The sequence below is a fragment of the Syngnathus floridae genome, chromosome 15 (assembly GCF_059516105.1).
Source record: "Syngnathus floridae isolate MCC-2025c chromosome 15, RoL_Sflo_1.0, whole genome shotgun sequence".
Taxonomy (NCBI): Eukaryota; Metazoa; Chordata; class Actinopteri; order Syngnathiformes; family Syngnathidae; genus Syngnathus; species Syngnathus floridae.
The window spans coordinates 6,507,418-6,523,417 of NC_142427.1; the positions used below are offsets into that span (position 1 = coordinate 6,507,418).

At 40.5% G+C, this 16,000-nt stretch overlaps 1 protein-coding gene and 3 long non-coding RNA genes across 8 annotated transcripts in view; 2 read left to right on the top strand and 2 right to left on the bottom strand.

Annotated features, from left to right (window-relative positions):
- Positions 1-16,000, top strand: part of LOC148386132 (uncharacterized) — a 50,404-nt gene that overhangs the window by 12,031 nt on the left and 22,373 nt on the right. The gene's annotated exons all lie outside the window — the stretch shown is intronic.
- On the bottom strand, positions 1,090-3,698 carry LOC148386133 (uncharacterized). The gene is made up of 2 exons (XR_015863262.1): positions 3,582-3,698; positions 1,090-1,439 (listed from the first exon to the last, which is right to left on the bottom strand). It is a non-coding gene; the product is annotated as an uncharacterized LOC148386133 (long non-coding RNA).
- LOC148386134 (moesin a) lies at positions 5,435-15,426 on the bottom strand. Its single transcript, XM_088399039.1, has 13 exons — positions 15,044-15,426; positions 10,044-10,127; positions 9,865-9,960; positions 9,491-9,765; positions 9,313-9,396; positions 8,778-8,924; positions 8,605-8,701; positions 8,374-8,537; positions 8,171-8,301; positions 7,940-8,100; positions 7,767-7,859; positions 7,428-7,658; positions 5,435-7,125 (listed from the first exon to the last, which is right to left on the bottom strand). The coding sequence occupies exons 1-13, from the start codon at positions 15,053-15,055 to the stop codon at positions 6,961-6,963; spliced, it is 1,740 nt and encodes a 579-aa protein (XP_088255165.1). The 5' UTR covers positions 15,056-15,426; the 3' UTR covers positions 5,435-6,960.
- Positions 12,275-14,903, top strand: LOC148386135 (uncharacterized). Its single transcript, XR_015863158.1, has 2 exons — positions 12,275-12,317; positions 14,537-14,903. It is a non-coding gene; the product is annotated as an uncharacterized LOC148386135 (long non-coding RNA).

Consider the following 16,000-nt stretch of genomic DNA (forward strand, 5'->3'; position numbering starts at 1 on the left):
ATAATCCTCCTTCAAGCATGTTTGTGCCTCAATTAACAATGTCTTGGCTCCTCTAAGCACAAGTCAGAGTGACATTGAGAATGCCACATCCACAATAAATGGGGTCACGCTGCACCTTGAAGCGGCAAAAGTACCGCTCGGCTCTGGCCCGTTCTCATCTCGCCATCGAGAACGGTGAATCATTTGAATTTCATGCAGCCTTGCTTGAAATCAGATCAAAACAGTGCTTTTGTTGACAGAGTGACAAACAGAAGTCAGTCTTTGGCCAAGAGCGCTGCATCAGCTTTTCATTTGTCCTTCAGGTTTTCCAGCTTGAAAAAGATTTACAATAGCATCTGCATGTATCTGGTGAAGCGTTGCTTCCCCTCGTTGCGTCCGCTGTACTTATCTTGTCAAGCTCCAGGAAAGTAGCAATTACCTTATCTGATATTGTCTGCGTAGCCACAGTTTAATAGCTTATTTCTCGCCTCTATTAAACTCATTGTTGTCCAAAAATGCATTTGTGATTCGTTGCGGTGACGTGTTCCAGAGTTCGTCGTGATAAAGAGCACTCTTCGTTTGTTTATGAGTCAAGCTGAGATTTTAAATTCTGCTGTACCACTTTTGGGATTAACTTCACTCAATCGATATTCACGTTCGTAGAATCGATGGATTATTGGTTAGCTTGTTTGCCTCACGGTCCAGAGACTTTTTCAGTTTATTTATTTATTTTGGTGACTCACCTTTGGAAGTGACCATAGAAAAGGTTGTTGTGCTCCGGGGAGTAATCAAGTATCTTGTTGACCTGGAAAATTCATCTCACCGAGTTCTTCTGTGCAAAAACCACAAGTGCGTTACAGTGTGATCCATTTCTAGGTGTGGTTCATCTTCTCAAGCAATTTGAGTTGTAACCATAATTAATTAAAAAGAGGCAATAGTGGATTAGATAGAAAAAATCAACCTATGCTACTACCACAGAGTGAATGGGGGGGGGGGGGAAATTGAAAAGGCCCAGGACTGAGCCTTGAGGGACACTTCAAGTTGAGGATGTAAGATGTCCAAGATGTAAGATTTAGCACAATCTTGACAATTAATCAAACCGTACACATGTTGAAGTTTATAGGCCAATAATGTTTTTTATTTACCAAGCCCGCAAAAAAGGTACGACGACCTACAACAACCTCTGCGGCCCCAAAGACACTTGACAAGTTGTTTCCTGTTTTTTTAAGGTAGTTTCCAAAATCACATTTTAATGTCAGCTGAGTGACAGTAAATATTCACCAGCTGTGATGATGACATTTTTTTGGGCTCAATCTTTGTATGCTTTGAAAACATTCTGACAGGCGTCCTGTGTTTTAGTTCTGAGATCTGCCTCGGTTGTTTGTAGCTTCTGGAAGCATCAGTGTGGAGTCTGAATGAGCAGCCAGGAGTTATGAATAAATCCTCTTCTGTCTTGACACCTGTGACAGCAGATTCATTACAAAGTGAAATACTATTGACATTTTCCAGTAACTGCTTTCATGGATCAATGCTGGACCTTTTGATTGCCACAGTGATTGATCCAATATTCCTTAAAGCGCACACAGATGTGACAGGAAGGTTAAAACAACCTGACCCAAAGTGAAAGTCACATGCCGAATTTTTTTTTTTTACTCATTGTCGACATGAGTAAGAACCTTTATAGACAGTTAAAGTGATAATATTTATGATTTAATTGTGATTCGAGAGACATCTTATACAAACACTACTCAACAGTTGCTTCTCTATTTGTGTCCACAGCAGCGCTAACTTCCGTCCCCTCTCTCATTTTCTATTGTTACTTTTTGTGTCACAATCATGGAGTCAGTTTGTGGCATGGCCGTATTTGGAGTTAACCACACACTGATGGATTTGTAATTATTGAACAGGTTCAATATTTACAATTGTCGCCCGTTGATGCTTTCTGAATAATATAGGGTTGGAAAATTAAACACAGCAAATCTGTAACAGACATGGGATAATCAAAATATTTTCTACTTTGATGAGAAGGACAATTCATGTTTGTACCCCCTTTAGCAACGAGTTTAAAATGATGACAGCTGATCCTTGTCCAATTCCAATTTTGTTTAAAAAAAAAAAAAAAAAGAGCTTTTGAAATCTGATCAGTAAGCGGGACCAAATGGAATAGGCCTAATTAACCATAGACGCGGCGTCAAAGCATTACATTTCTAGAAGCGTTTGCCCCTTGGCACCAATATGGCACAAAAGCACTACTTTGGCGCTACCTTGTGGCGTTTTGGGGTATTTCAGAAAGCGCACGACAGCAAATGCGTGCAATTTTAAGCAAGTAATGGAGGATACTTTTTTTTTTGAAGTGTTAGTTAATCACAAAGAGTTGGAGGCACACCGCAAAAAAAATAAGCCTTTAATATTTTCATTATTATCATTTTAGGAAGAGTTTTAGTTAGCTCCCGGCGTCCCTGAATTGGATACCGGTACAGAAAAGGGAGGGTTGCATTGTTTTTCAAATCTCCAATTCTCAAAGACTAAGCAAGTTTAGTTTAGTCTTGTAAAGCGAGAGCTCGGCATTGGACAGGGCGCATAAGAGAGATAGCACATCTTTAATGGCGCATCCTGTCTTCAAACATCAACACCCCGATGCACAATGCGTGAGAATCAATGACGACATGTCTCCTTGTATTCGTTTTCGTCCTCGATCTCTTTTAGTCAGCCTGCAAAGCTTCATTGTCCTCATACAATGTTTCTTTGATAGTGCAATACAATACATGTGAAGACTGTGTTCCAAGCTGTCCAGAAAGGAAACAAATCATTCATGCCCCATTTAAATGTTTTTCCAAATAGCTTCCATATGCCGTAGCGTGATACCGTGAAGTTTTTATTTGTGAAATTGAACAGAATCCAGTGACCCTCAATTAATTGTGTGGAGCGCTGCGCTTTGGGAGCGGATGAAAAAAAAATGTATTTCTCCTCCTGCTCGCTGTTAAAATAAAATAAAAAATAGCAGGGAAGAATTATGACCTGAGGCTTTGCTGATGTGATTGCATGTTTACAACATTTTTGTCAGAACATTTTGAAGTTACTGCCAGTTTTTACCCTCGTCTGTATGTGGAAAAAAAATCGTTCAGTTGGCAATATAAGATTAATTAGACCAATATCACCACTTAGTGGACAAACTATTACATAGCAGCAATGAAAGGTGGACTTGCGTGTCAGTAAAGTTCCAGGACTTGTGAAATAATTCATATATTTGATTCACATATTTCGACATTCAATAATGCTGCAGAACAATTTGTTAAAAAAGACACCAACTTGTTTCCAGCTATTTCCTTAACGCTTCATTAATAAGATACAAATGTTAAATGTTGAGAGAAAACGATTTTCCTCCAGGCCCGTTGCCTTGGCGTCTCCGTTGAGGTCGGCGTTGTCTTGTAGGCCAGTGACGCCTCACTTCGGGTATTTGACAAACTGACACTCACAGAATCAGAGTGTCCAACTCAGCTTGTCAAATACACTAAGTGGGGGGCCGGATCTCCCCGAATCAATCCTGACTCCTTAGGAGAAATTAAAAAATGTTGTCTTCAACAATGAGCTGAATTAGTTACCTGCAGTGTGTGGCCGTTGCTTCTGATGGCCGATGGCTCTCGCCGCTCCCGCCTTTGACTACTAAGAGCTGACAGTGTCATTTGCTCTCAGCATTTAGGCTACAAAGGGGAAGTCAAAACGAGGAAGATAAAGAGAGTGGCTCACTTGCAGGAAATGTGTGGAAATAAAGTGTCAACATGTCACGCTTGTGAAATGCTTTCTCAGATAGACATTATGAGCGCGCTTTACGTTTTGTGGTGTTCTGTTGCGCTTATCGTTGCATTCAGCAGGCATTTGTGGCGTTGATAATTGAGAGGCTGCAAGTTTTTTAAGATACTTGAATGTCACATATACTGCCTGAAAAAATGGGCCACTTTCTTTTAGCCTTTCCTCCATTCTTCACTGTTTCATCACCCTGGTTTGATTCACTTATATATATTTTTTTTTAATGGCCAGTCTTTGACCAAACTGACCAGATGCGGGGCTTGCTGTCTTTCAGACAAATTGGTGCTCGTGGTATAACAGACATGTTAAGCCCTGCAAATGTTTTTTTGTACAAAAATGCTACTAAATGTTTAATGGGAACAGACTGCACCGAAGCTCCAAGTCACGTAAGTGATGAGCCAACTTCTCGGAGTAGCAACACACCCATATAGAGGAAGTTGGAGGTGAAAAGATACCTCCCTGCGTGCTCTTGAGAAAGAGTGGAGTTGACTTTCATCGAGTTGTTCCCCAACAATTAACTGAAGAAACAGGCTACAGTTTAGTGGCAGCCACTTTTCTAAATTGAAGGAGTCAAAGAACATGAAATGTTGCTGCTCCTGCTGAGAGGAGATTGTGGCAATGTGATGCTTGCTTATCTATTTACTGATTCCACCAGACTGACATTGAACTGAGCGCTTTTTTTGCTCACCTGTCAATCACCTGCTCTATTTTTTGCATGTGGAGTCAGTCTAAAACTTTTCTGAAGAATGTAAAGAATTTGTCTAAAATGCAAAATAAGGATTGTATGTCGCCATTAGTTATTACAACAAGTTAAAATATGTCGGAGTAGGCACATTAGTAAAGATGGATCAACAATAATAGTTTTAATGCACAATTTAAAAAACTTTACTTGAAGAATACATCTATATCTATATATAGATAGATATATAGATATATAGATGATGTATATAGATATAGATGTATAGATATATAGATATAGATATATACACACATATATATATATATATATATTTTATATATATATATATATATATATATATATATGTGTGTATATATATATTTTATATATATATATTTTATATTTAGGATCTAACATTCCCCGAGAATTATAAGACTTTTTTTGTCTCCTTCACTCATGAGCTGAAGACACCATCATGTGGCATATCTTAAAATTACAAGTTTGGTGAATGCTAGAAACTGCTCACGTGACCCTGCAGTGGTTTTCGGTCCCGACATACGACGTTTCGATTTTACGTACGAGTGCTGTGCGGCGTACCTACTATTTTTTTCTTTTTTTTTTCTTTTTAATTGGCCCTTTCTTACAAATATTTACAACCTGTAAACAAGCGCGTTCCAACTTTGTTCTAGATTTAATGTAAACCTCGTCGTAAATAGAGGCCCTCTAGTTGCAAACAGAATGAAAAAAGACCAAACATGTTTTTTTTTTTCTGGTTTTTATTCACTGGTGAAAGAAAGACGAAGCAAAAATTTGGCAAGGCACTACTAAAGATTATGAGTCAATTCTTCATGTTTCAAAAACTACTAGATGAAAACATGACTTGACCTCATTCACACATGATTTGACTGAATTTCATGTAAAACATAACAGTACAGCATCATTTAAGTTATTGTCAAAGGCATCTAAAGGTGTCCAAAATAACAAATGTATTGTTTGATGGCAGTTATTCTCGCAACGATGGGCAAAAATACAGTATTACAATTGGATCCAAGTAGAAATTCATTCCAACACATCAAAATAGAATAAAAATTGCTACTGCTATAATACTTTTATTTTGACCTTGCAAAATAATGTAAATACATCTTTCAAAGACTAATCTATGAAACAAGCAAACCCTTCTTGTGCCTTGATACCAAAGTTGGTCTGAAACAATAGTCATGACGTAATATTGATTTGACAGGTATTTAATTGAATAGAAATGTTGCTGCGATGAATTGGAATGTCAATTTGCATTGGTGCGATGTGTGCACAGGGTGTTGCTTGTTCCTTCAATTTACTAGAACAGCCGCGAGCCATTTTATTAGTTTACAACTAATACTGTGCTCCGGACGCTAAAGTTGCATCATACAAAAATATCCTCGACGGTGTTGTCGCTTGCTCTCTTTTTTTTTTTTTTTTTTTTAACACCGTTACATGATTTGATCACATCAGAATAATCCAAATCACAATAATACAAAAGTCATTAAATACATACAGTATATTAAAATGTAAGAACTGGAGATACTACGCATTGTTGTTTTGGTTAATATTGAATACTGTGGATGTTCCAGTGCATGTTAAAAGGAAATTACTTGGCTTTCAATTGTGATTTTTTTTTTAATTAAAGATTAAATTACAACATACCAACTTTCTAATGACATACTGTAGAATGTTGCATTGAACAAAATAAATTGTCATCCCTTGATAACAGAACTATTTCATTAAAAGTTCATACATTACGCCTAAGTCTAAACCCCAAAATATAAATCTGATATCGCTACAACCTGACCAAACTCATCCAGATATGAAATTCTTTTGAACGCTTCCTGCCACAGACAAACTTGATGAGCATCAGTCATCACGTAACAAAGATTCAAATTTGACACTACAAACTAAAAGTTTTTTTTATGGCACAAGTTTATTCAATCTAAATCCAAAAAGAAAAGCGATTCATTGTCTTAAATTCTATTCTGTAGATGCACCGTGAGCCTTAAATCAACTCAAAAGACAAGGCTGTGTGGTGCATCATGACAAAATTAATATGAACAGAAAATTCCGTTTGCATGAGTACAGCAGAAATATTCAATTTATATCTAACGGGCACAGAGTTGGACTGGCCGTCGGGGTCTTTAATTTTGAAGTCACGAAAAAAGGAACTGACAGAAATCTGAGATGAAATTAGAGAATTGACTGGAAGTGTCAGAAAATGTGATCCATTGGCTACAAAGTGAGGAATGCACTTACAAAATACAGTATGTCCCTTATTAACACCAGTGACTTGCTTCAATTCAGTTAGGAATGATAGCACATGCAACTTTTACAGATCCATATTTGTACATTGTGCTGTGTTTGTGTGCAGCCATGTCATAATTTGCAGCTGATATATTTGGGAGGAGAGAAAGAGCTGGAGCCTCGCTGGACTGCGGTCCAGTCGAGCGGCCTTGACGACTTCCGCATCACATACATTCAAACTCGTCGATGCGTTGCTTGGTGTTTCCCGAGCGGATCTGCCGGAGGGTCTTGTACTTGTCACGTCCCGCCCGCATGTTCTCTGCGTGGATCATGTCGTTGACCGTCTTCTTGGTCTCGTCTCGGGCGTTGGCCAACTCTGAACTTAAAGCCTGGAATGACAGTTGTTGCATACTCAGTAAGGAATCCCACTCAAATAATAATAATAATAATAATAAATAATAATAATAATCAACAGGATATATACTCAGGCTCTCCAGCTCTATCCGAAATGGATGGCTGGCTTACAACGAGGACAAGTTTGTGCTTATTGTTTCAAGGTGATGTCAGCACATGGCCGTGCCCTTTAGCTAAATGAATCCATTTGGGATTTATTACACTTGCCATAATGTTCTGCCTACACGCTCGATGGTGGAAGCAGAAGCCAGCTCAAGGTTCAGGAGGTCAGACTTACGAGTAAATGTTTCTGCAAACGCTCGTTCTTCTCCGCCTCGGTCATGCGTTCCTCCTCGCTGCGGTCTTTGTACGTGGCGGCGGATGTAAACTCGGCGCTGGCCTCGGCGCTGCTTTCGTCGTTCTCGTCGTGCTCGTTCTCGGTGCTGATGGGCTCCTGGAGGTGGGCCGCCATCACTTTGTTTTTCAGCTCTTCTTTGGTCTTCTCCAGGTCCTGCTGGACCATGGTGGCCTGAAGTAAGAGAAAAAAGGGTCAATTTAGACCGTCAGAGTTTCATTTGTTGTTGCACACAATGACGAGTCAGTGCAGACATTTTTTTTTTAGACATATTCAGCGCACCTTCTCTTGCCACAATGTAGCCTCATCTTCTTTCTTCTTCTTGGAATCCTCCAGGAGAGAAATCTTTGAGGTCAGCTCAGCCAGCTCGGTGGCCTAAAAACACAACATCGGTCTTTCAGTTGCATTTCATCTAAAGCGCCAAACCGACGCAACCTGGACGTTGGATAGCTGACCAGGTGCTCTTGGTTCTTCATCTGATTTTCGGACTGTTGCAGGAGAGCCATCTTGGCATCCTCGGCACCTTTCAGGTCAGCCTCCAGGCGCTCTGCCTCCTCCTGGGCTCGCTTCCTCTCCATCTCCAACTCCATGGCCCTCATTGTTTGCTCCTCCAGCTCTACGCGCAGTCACTTAGCGTCAACATCACTCCAGAGCAATCATCTTGTCCGATGTTTTCCATCACCCACCTTGTTGGGCCTTTTTGGTCTGCTCCTCAATCTGCCTTAATCGATCCATTAACTCTTCTTTTTCCTTTTCTATCTTCTCCTTTTCCTTTTCTGCCACTTCCCTTTTCCTCTTTTCGTTATCCAGTAGAGCTCTAAATATATTTAGAAAATAATCAACAGTGCTTTGAATGGTGCGTCTGGTTTGTGTAAAAAGTGACCGTTACCGTTCCATCTTCTTGAGATTCTTCTCCTCCCGAGCTTGAGCCTTCATCTGCTGGACTTCAATGGTGTCTGGCTTGCGGCGGCGCATGTACAGCTCGTGGTTTCCCATGCATAGAGACAAAATGCGCTTGTTGATGCGCAGCCTCGGAGCATAAAATACAAAGTCCTAAAAAAAAACAACAACATACAAGTCAGTGCTGAGTATAGCCAAATGAAACGGGCCTTCGACATACTGGAGCTTTCTTGTCAATTGGTTTGATGACAAATTTCTTGTCGTTGAAGGAAATATTCCTGATTTCACTCCAAGGGAACCCAATTTTGGGTGTCATTCTGTAAAAGACACACACAAGCTTCAGTATTTGCTAACAAGCATCCAAAAGCGTGTAGCAGTGAGAAAGTGGCTTACTTGTCGTTCTGTTCATAAATGTTAAGCCCCAAAGCGTCCACGCCCAGCCACAACTCTGTTCCTTTTTTATTTTTAATGCTGAAGTAGTTGACTCCATACATCTCCAAATCTTGGGCAATCTTCAAATACTCCATCATGGATTCCTCTCTGCAGAGACAAGTGATGTCGTTTAGGTATTGGAATGCAAATGTTTTTGACATTATCAAACCAGAAGAAAAAAATCTTGGCACACTGCTTTTAAATTGTCGTCTGTTGATCCGTCCACATTTATTGTATCAAACAGCTTGTGCTCCATTTCTAAGCTAGGTTATGAAAAATGAAAACAAAAAGTGTATCATGACCTCTGGGCCTTGGCCAGTGTTACATTTGTAAAGTCATGCCAGCCACGGGAAGAGGCACACAAAGGAGAGAAGGCAGAGTCTGATAAAGGTTGGCACATAGAGTAGAACAGTCCAAATGCTGTAGAACTAGCAAACCGTATAATGAGCCGAGAACTTCTTATCTAATGAGACTGAGGAGGAGGAATAGCGATTACCTCATCATTCCCTTGTGTTCTTCATGCCATACTTGAATCCTCTCCTCCCATTGGTCCTTGCTGAGTTTGTGCTGGTCCAGAACTCTGCCAACATGAAAGGTCAGAGGTCACACAAAGGTGGATATAAACCCAGATGACCGCTGATAATCAGGTCAATAATCAGTTTTTGCAATTTTACCTCTGAGGGAGCAGATGTTCACTTGACAGATAGCCCGGTGTGTGGACTTCCTTGTTGTAGTCGGCATACTTTGCCTGGACTGCATAGGAAGCCAAGAGAACGGCTGTCTCGGGAGGGCAGTAGATATCGTCGTTTAGAATTCCCTCCTTCACCTGAAGGAAAAACAGCCTCTGGGTGGCATCCTGGATTAACTCCTCAGACACGTCCTCAGGAAAGAACTTGGCACGGAACTTAAAAAGTAGCGGGCTTTCCTTCCTCACGTCTTGGGCTGTCACCTGAGATTATAAAGTAGAATATATAAATATTTGACTCATTCAAGTTGAAATGGATCTTTGACGTTTATATCCATCAATGGTAGTCAATAAAGAGCTCACCTTCTTATTGAGCTTGAGCCATGTAGATAATCCCTTGGTGTCCTGGTACTGGAGTCCAAAGTACCAAACCTCCCGAAGCCCAATGGTCTTAACAACCTAAAATAAAATGATACGGTATATAGAATTAAATACGATTTAGGGAGCACAAAGAGAAATGATCATTTTGTCGTTTGTCCTACCTGGTCAAATAGTTGCTTTCCGGTTGTTGTGGGCTGAATGGCAAACTCCAGTTCCGCATCCATTGTGGTGACTCTGACACTAATCTAAAGTAAACAACAATGACTAATGTGAAATGACAATAGCATGGATATGAGCGGGATTTAAAAAAAAAAGAAATATCCATTTGCAAGCCATGGTAAAGTCACAAAGACTTTTTTAACCCAACACGTCTGCATATCGCAAAGTAATTTTAATTCCCCATAGCCTAGCTAACAAACCACCTGACTATAATGAATAATTTTAGTGTTTTTCTCAACTTCATGAAAGCCCACGTGCTAGCCTGGCCGACCTTAGTACGGAAATTATCTACAGGAAGTAACCACATCCTCCGGTGGCGAGGCCTTTTGCCGCTTCACCCTCAGGAGAGCGGCCTACTTCCTGCCATGTATCAACTCGAAGCAGCCAGCCAGCCAGTCAGATCTTGGTCTGCTCTGCGGTCTGCCAAGAACACACTGGTACACCTATTTGCAGCCAGTTTGTCACCGCCGGGGAACTTCCTGTTCAAGTCAAGAATGCGCTGAACTCACATCAGATATTGAAACAGGAATGTGGAATGTATTGCAAGAACCACTTCAATCAAGTTCAATGTTTTTCTTGGCAGCGGCCGTGTGACGTTAAACGTGTCATATAGTTAGGAGTGCGAAATCCATAACGTGTCTTCTGAATTTTTCAAACTTGCCGAGGTCATACAAATATTAGATTGACTCTAGAATCAGCAAAGCCATTGTGTTTCTCCTTCACATTTTTCTGCCCTCTTTGAGATGATGAAAAAGGCAGCACACATGCCTGTTGGGGAAATAACTGCGCAGGCTGAGGCCTACGCCTGCCCTCAACAACAATGGCACGCATTATTTCCCACTAGTAGGGGCTGACGAGAGTTGCGTTCTTTTCCATTCATGTCAGCACAACCCAATTTACAGCTCAGGACACTTGCCCCTCTGTCACTTCCTGTCATCGCCAGCAGTTGCGTTGGAGGTCAATCTGGGTCGACGCCAACAGAATCGCAGATAGGGCAGCACCATGAGTGATACCTCAATGAATTAAATGTTCAAACTGTGCATAAGGTCAGCAGATTTTTTTTTTTCATTGAACTTGGTATAACAAGTTTGATAACCGCTAAAGAACTAATAAAAAAATTGGCAACCATTTTAAAAACTCTAGTGATGACCCAGCCGCTACATTCTAACTGCTTGTGTTAGGGTGTGTCGCCCACACTATTCTTAGCGCACACTCACCCGCGCCCTCTCGTCCCACGTGCCTAGTTTCCATGTGTTTGACCTCATCGTTTTCCCCATGGCAACAGCACAATGCACAGTAGCTAGATTACACTTTTCATCATATCGATGTCATGTCGTGCTAAAACAGGGGTGTCAAACTCATTATGACTGTCAACCCAAATAAAAGTATGAGCACCTCATATTATATACAGTAAAAGCTACAAAACAAACTGACAAATAACTCATTTTCAAATCAGATGAGTAAAATCTGGTCAAATATTTAAAAAAAGATATTAAAAGTGAAGACAATTTGCAATTCTATTAATGACACGAATTTGATGCACAATTTGTTTTCGCGGGCCTCATAAAATGACGTGGCGGGCCGTATCCGGTTTGACACCTGTGTGCTAAAATGTGACATTGGCACATTTTTTTTTTTTTAAAACGGCGTTTGCTTTATTATAAATTAACATGACTTATCGCACAACCGCATAGCTCTAATCTCATTTTCCGATTGATGTCTCATAAATCACCAGAAACATAATGCAGACAACCACAAGATCCAAAAGTACAAATATGTATCTAATTACTCATAATAAATCTTAAACTATTTTATAATCTAGCTAGATTAATAAATAATTTTAATACAACACAGGGAATGAACATCCAAAAATACCACTACATATAATTTTACAAGTTGTACATATGAAGTATGAACAACAGCCTTAATTCCCAGACTGAATTCGCTGAATAGAAGAGATAGTGTAATAATTTTTGTTTTTGTGACAAAGTTGTCTTTGTAAGCAGGTTTTCACAGAAAAGGCTGTCAAACCTCCCACCTCTGTTCAAACGCCCTGTGGCTGTGTGTACTGTTGTGTGTCTGCAGTCCAGATGTGTTTACAGCTGAGGCCTGAATGCAGCCGAGCGTTACGTCTAAAGAAAGCCTCCAGTTGAAGAGTGCAAACTGGCAGACAGGAAAAGGGAGGGATGAAAGGGAGGATGAGCTTTCTTTACAAAGTGAGGAGGGGTCTTTCCCATGACCATTGTTCCTTAAATACACATACATGCACGCATCCATCTGCTCGGACATCTCAACGTAAGAGTCCAGTCGCTTTTGTCGAGTTAACGTTTCGTAATCCTTCTCGAGCCTCCGTCCAAATTGCTACTTTGCTCAATCAACACCCGAAAGCCTGTTCACTCCAACTTCCTACAATTCACTCATACTTGGGTGCGAGGAGTGTCCATTGAATCCGGGGCAGAACAAAAGTACAAACATTTGGCAAAACCTCAAGCTCGTTCTTATCTTTAGACCACCGTGATTTCATTTGAGTTGAAAACAACAAACACACAAATCACAAATATGAACATAAAACGACTTACTTTCCAAAAAGTGTAATTGTCACGCCAGATCGAAGGTGAAAATATTCAAGTATTTGTGTTTGATAAAATTTTTTAAAAAAGCATTCACTTTATCCACCACCTCTAACTCTACAACCTGCTAATCTGCTCTGCTATGCGCACTACGGCCTCCTTAAATCCCCTTGCTAGCATACCTCCACGTCTTTCCATTGAGCAAATCACCATAGCCACACACACTTAATGTTTGTCCACCTAGCAAGAAAACCACCAATGTTGTTGACTTTCGACTGAAATGGTAAGTAAGATTTATATTTGAGAATGTGTCGATATTAGTGTGTATGCTGAAAATGTTGACATACGGATTTTTTTTTTCTTTTCTACTAAAATCCAACTAAAATGTATCATAACTTTTTTATGGAGAGTTTTAAAGCCGACACAGTAAAGGAATCACAGCAACTGGTGATAAAATGACACTTTAAGGTTGATAGAGTGCCTCAGTGCAATCTTGAGTGGTGCACGGCATGTGAGGAGCAGGCTGGGGGAAGTTGGGAGGAGAACAGCTAGACCGTGATGTGAAAGTCCATATAAGGCTGCGGGCGAGGAAATTACCAGAAAGGAACTGATGTAAGAGCAGAAAATTTGAGTCACACCATGACTTCCTTGAGAAACTTGAGTGCAGATGGCAGGACGGCACAGACGCGCAACTTTTGAATCAAATGCTGGCTTGTGTGAGCCACACTTCTCCAAAGACAACTTTCACTTGGCAAAAAAAATTAACTTTACTGCCGAGTCACATTATCTCACTTCCTTCTTCACTATTTTTTGCCTGCCCCATAGTTTTCAAATCATGGTTTTAGCACCAATCTCAGATATTAGGAAGTTCGAAACTTATCATTCCGAAAGCATTGTATTTTCATTTATGGGTAGTGATCTTCCTCTTTGTCCCATTTTTTGTTTCTTTTTTCGTAACACGAAAACATACTGGCTTATTGCTTGTAAACACATTGGAGAAGCTCATTCTGCGCTTCTGCAAACCTCTGCAAACTACAGATCATGCAAATTTTGTCGAGGCTAACAGTATCCTGGCTACACTACTCAGACAATTGGCACATTAGTAACAGGCTAAACCTATTTTTAAAAAAGTGTAGCGAACGCTCACACTATAGCATTGTGTTTGGTTGTAGGGCAACGTATTAAACATAACATTTTGAACAGAAAAAAACATGTTTTTTATATGCACCAGTGCAGCCCTAAATATTCATGACCTATATAATAGAAAGGACCCTCGCTAAATGAAATCTAATTAGATTTAAATATTTATCAATCACCTCAAGCTAAAAATGCTACATGGATACAGGCATGTGAGATTTGTGGTACAATGTCAGAATCATCAGAGATTTTAATTGGCCCAAAGGGAGGAGGAGTAATTGCTTTGTTTATTTTGTTGACACATCCCAGTGTGTAGGTCTATTTTATTTTTTTGTAAATTGTAATGACCCCAGTTTGAAACCACTGTCGTATTCTTAAAGGAAGTTAGCATTTCAAAGTTCCCACATTAATAAACAAAGATGTGCATTTAAACATTTATAGCATATAGAATTATGTATAGTGTCACGAGTCATGGCTAACAAATGCCCCACTGTGTGCAAGATTTTTTACTGCACTACGTTCAAATGTTTATCTCATATATTAAAAAAGAAAAATAGAGCTTAACGTTAAGATTTATGCAGTTTGAATTAGACAAAGACTATGTGCACCCCCAACAATGAGAGGAGGGGTGCTCTTCATTGTTCCCAGCTACGCCACCTTAAGACAGATTGCTGAATTTAATTTGATGTCACAAAACAATCTTTTATAATATCATCTTTTTGGGCCAGGTAGAGCCGGGGCTGCAGGACACACACACTGGGCCGGCTTGACAGCCCCAATCTCGGCTTCTACTTGCTAGCTAGCCCCGGCTGGATGGGGAGGCCTCCGGAAACACGAGCTCCATGGCTACCGGGGAGCAGGGGAGGGGAGGGGGAACTGGAGGGCGCCCACCCAGGACAAAGCCACCCTGGGACGGGATTCTCAACCGTGCCACCTACGTGGGAACTCGGGATTGTGATACAAAGTAGATTCAAGGCCTCAATGAAGGATGTGATTTAAGACGCTCATTTGAAGAGACGCTGGGGCGGGAGCGCGCACGCGCACTCGCCTAACGGAAAGTATTGTGTCGTCGAATTAAAAAAAGACTACAATAAACCGTCTGGATCACCGAGTAAAAAAAGACACGCTCCAAAATAGATATTGATACATCGGTGCAGGATACATCCAGGATTCTCTTCAATAAGATCAACAACGAGACGCTTACAATAAGAATAGTTAGGTTAACTCAAGCTTACCGTTTTCGGCATCTTGGCTTTTGTTGGTCCGCTTCGGGTTAGAAGGAAATAAAACAAAAATACACAACAAAAAAACTAATAGAAAAGACGAACAGTTGTCGAAACCACCAGAAAACTTTTTCCCATCAGAACAACGGCGCCAGTGAAACCCTTTCCTGTCCAAAACGAGCCCAGCCTATTACTCGATTTTAAAACACACCAAAACACTTATCTTGAACTTTCGAGGGGAATAATTAGTCTTTGTTTCGCCCTCAAAAAAAGAAATGGACTCGAAAGCTCGATTTCCTGTTAACGGTACCCGGACTCTGTAACCACACCCAGGCCAATGACAGGACAGCAAGCCAGCAGACAGAAAGGAGAAACGAAGCTCGCTTTGGTTTGGGCTGGTTTAGTTGAAGCCTGCAGACTCCGCCTGCTGCCGCTGCATCATCATGGCCGCACGTATTCACTCTCCTGGCTCCGTTTGGCTCGGCTCGGCTCGGCACGACTCGTCCAAGACCTACTCCCTTTTTTTTTATAACCCAATACAAAATAATCACTGCAGTGTCAATAAAAAAACGCGCACAATGCGCTCATTGGTGGAACGTAACGAATTAGCAACAAATACTTTATTGATATTTTTCAGGGAGGCTACAGTCTCAATTTTTGTTAATCCCGTTGACGACTTTTTTTTCCCCTTATACTATGCTTTTCTATATTGTATATTATAGGCCTATCTTGACAAAGTGGTGAATGACCTCACGAAGCCCCTCCTAAATTCTATAACTCCCCCAAAACTTGTGTGATGGAAAAATAATTATATCTTGTATTATTGACATCAAATTAATTATAGTAATCCCCCCCCCCCTCCATCGCGGCCTTTATGTTCAAAAATCAGCCCAGCTACAAATGATACAGAAATAGTCTGCTCGTATTCCCTGAACGCAGTAGGTGACTATACTAATAGTACTAATAAGT

Excerpts from the sequence above, each read along its gene's own strand:
- LOC148386134 (XM_088399039.1), bottom strand. Across the intron at positions 7,860-7,939 it reads TGAAGAACCAAGAGCACCTG|GCCACCGAGCTGGCTGAGCT; the intron begins GTCAGCTATCCA and ends TTGTGTTTTTAG. Across the intron at positions 7,659-7,766 it reads CTACATTGTGGCAAGAGAAG|GCCACCATGGTCCAGCAGGA; the intron begins GTGCGCTGAATA and ends CTCTTACTTCAG.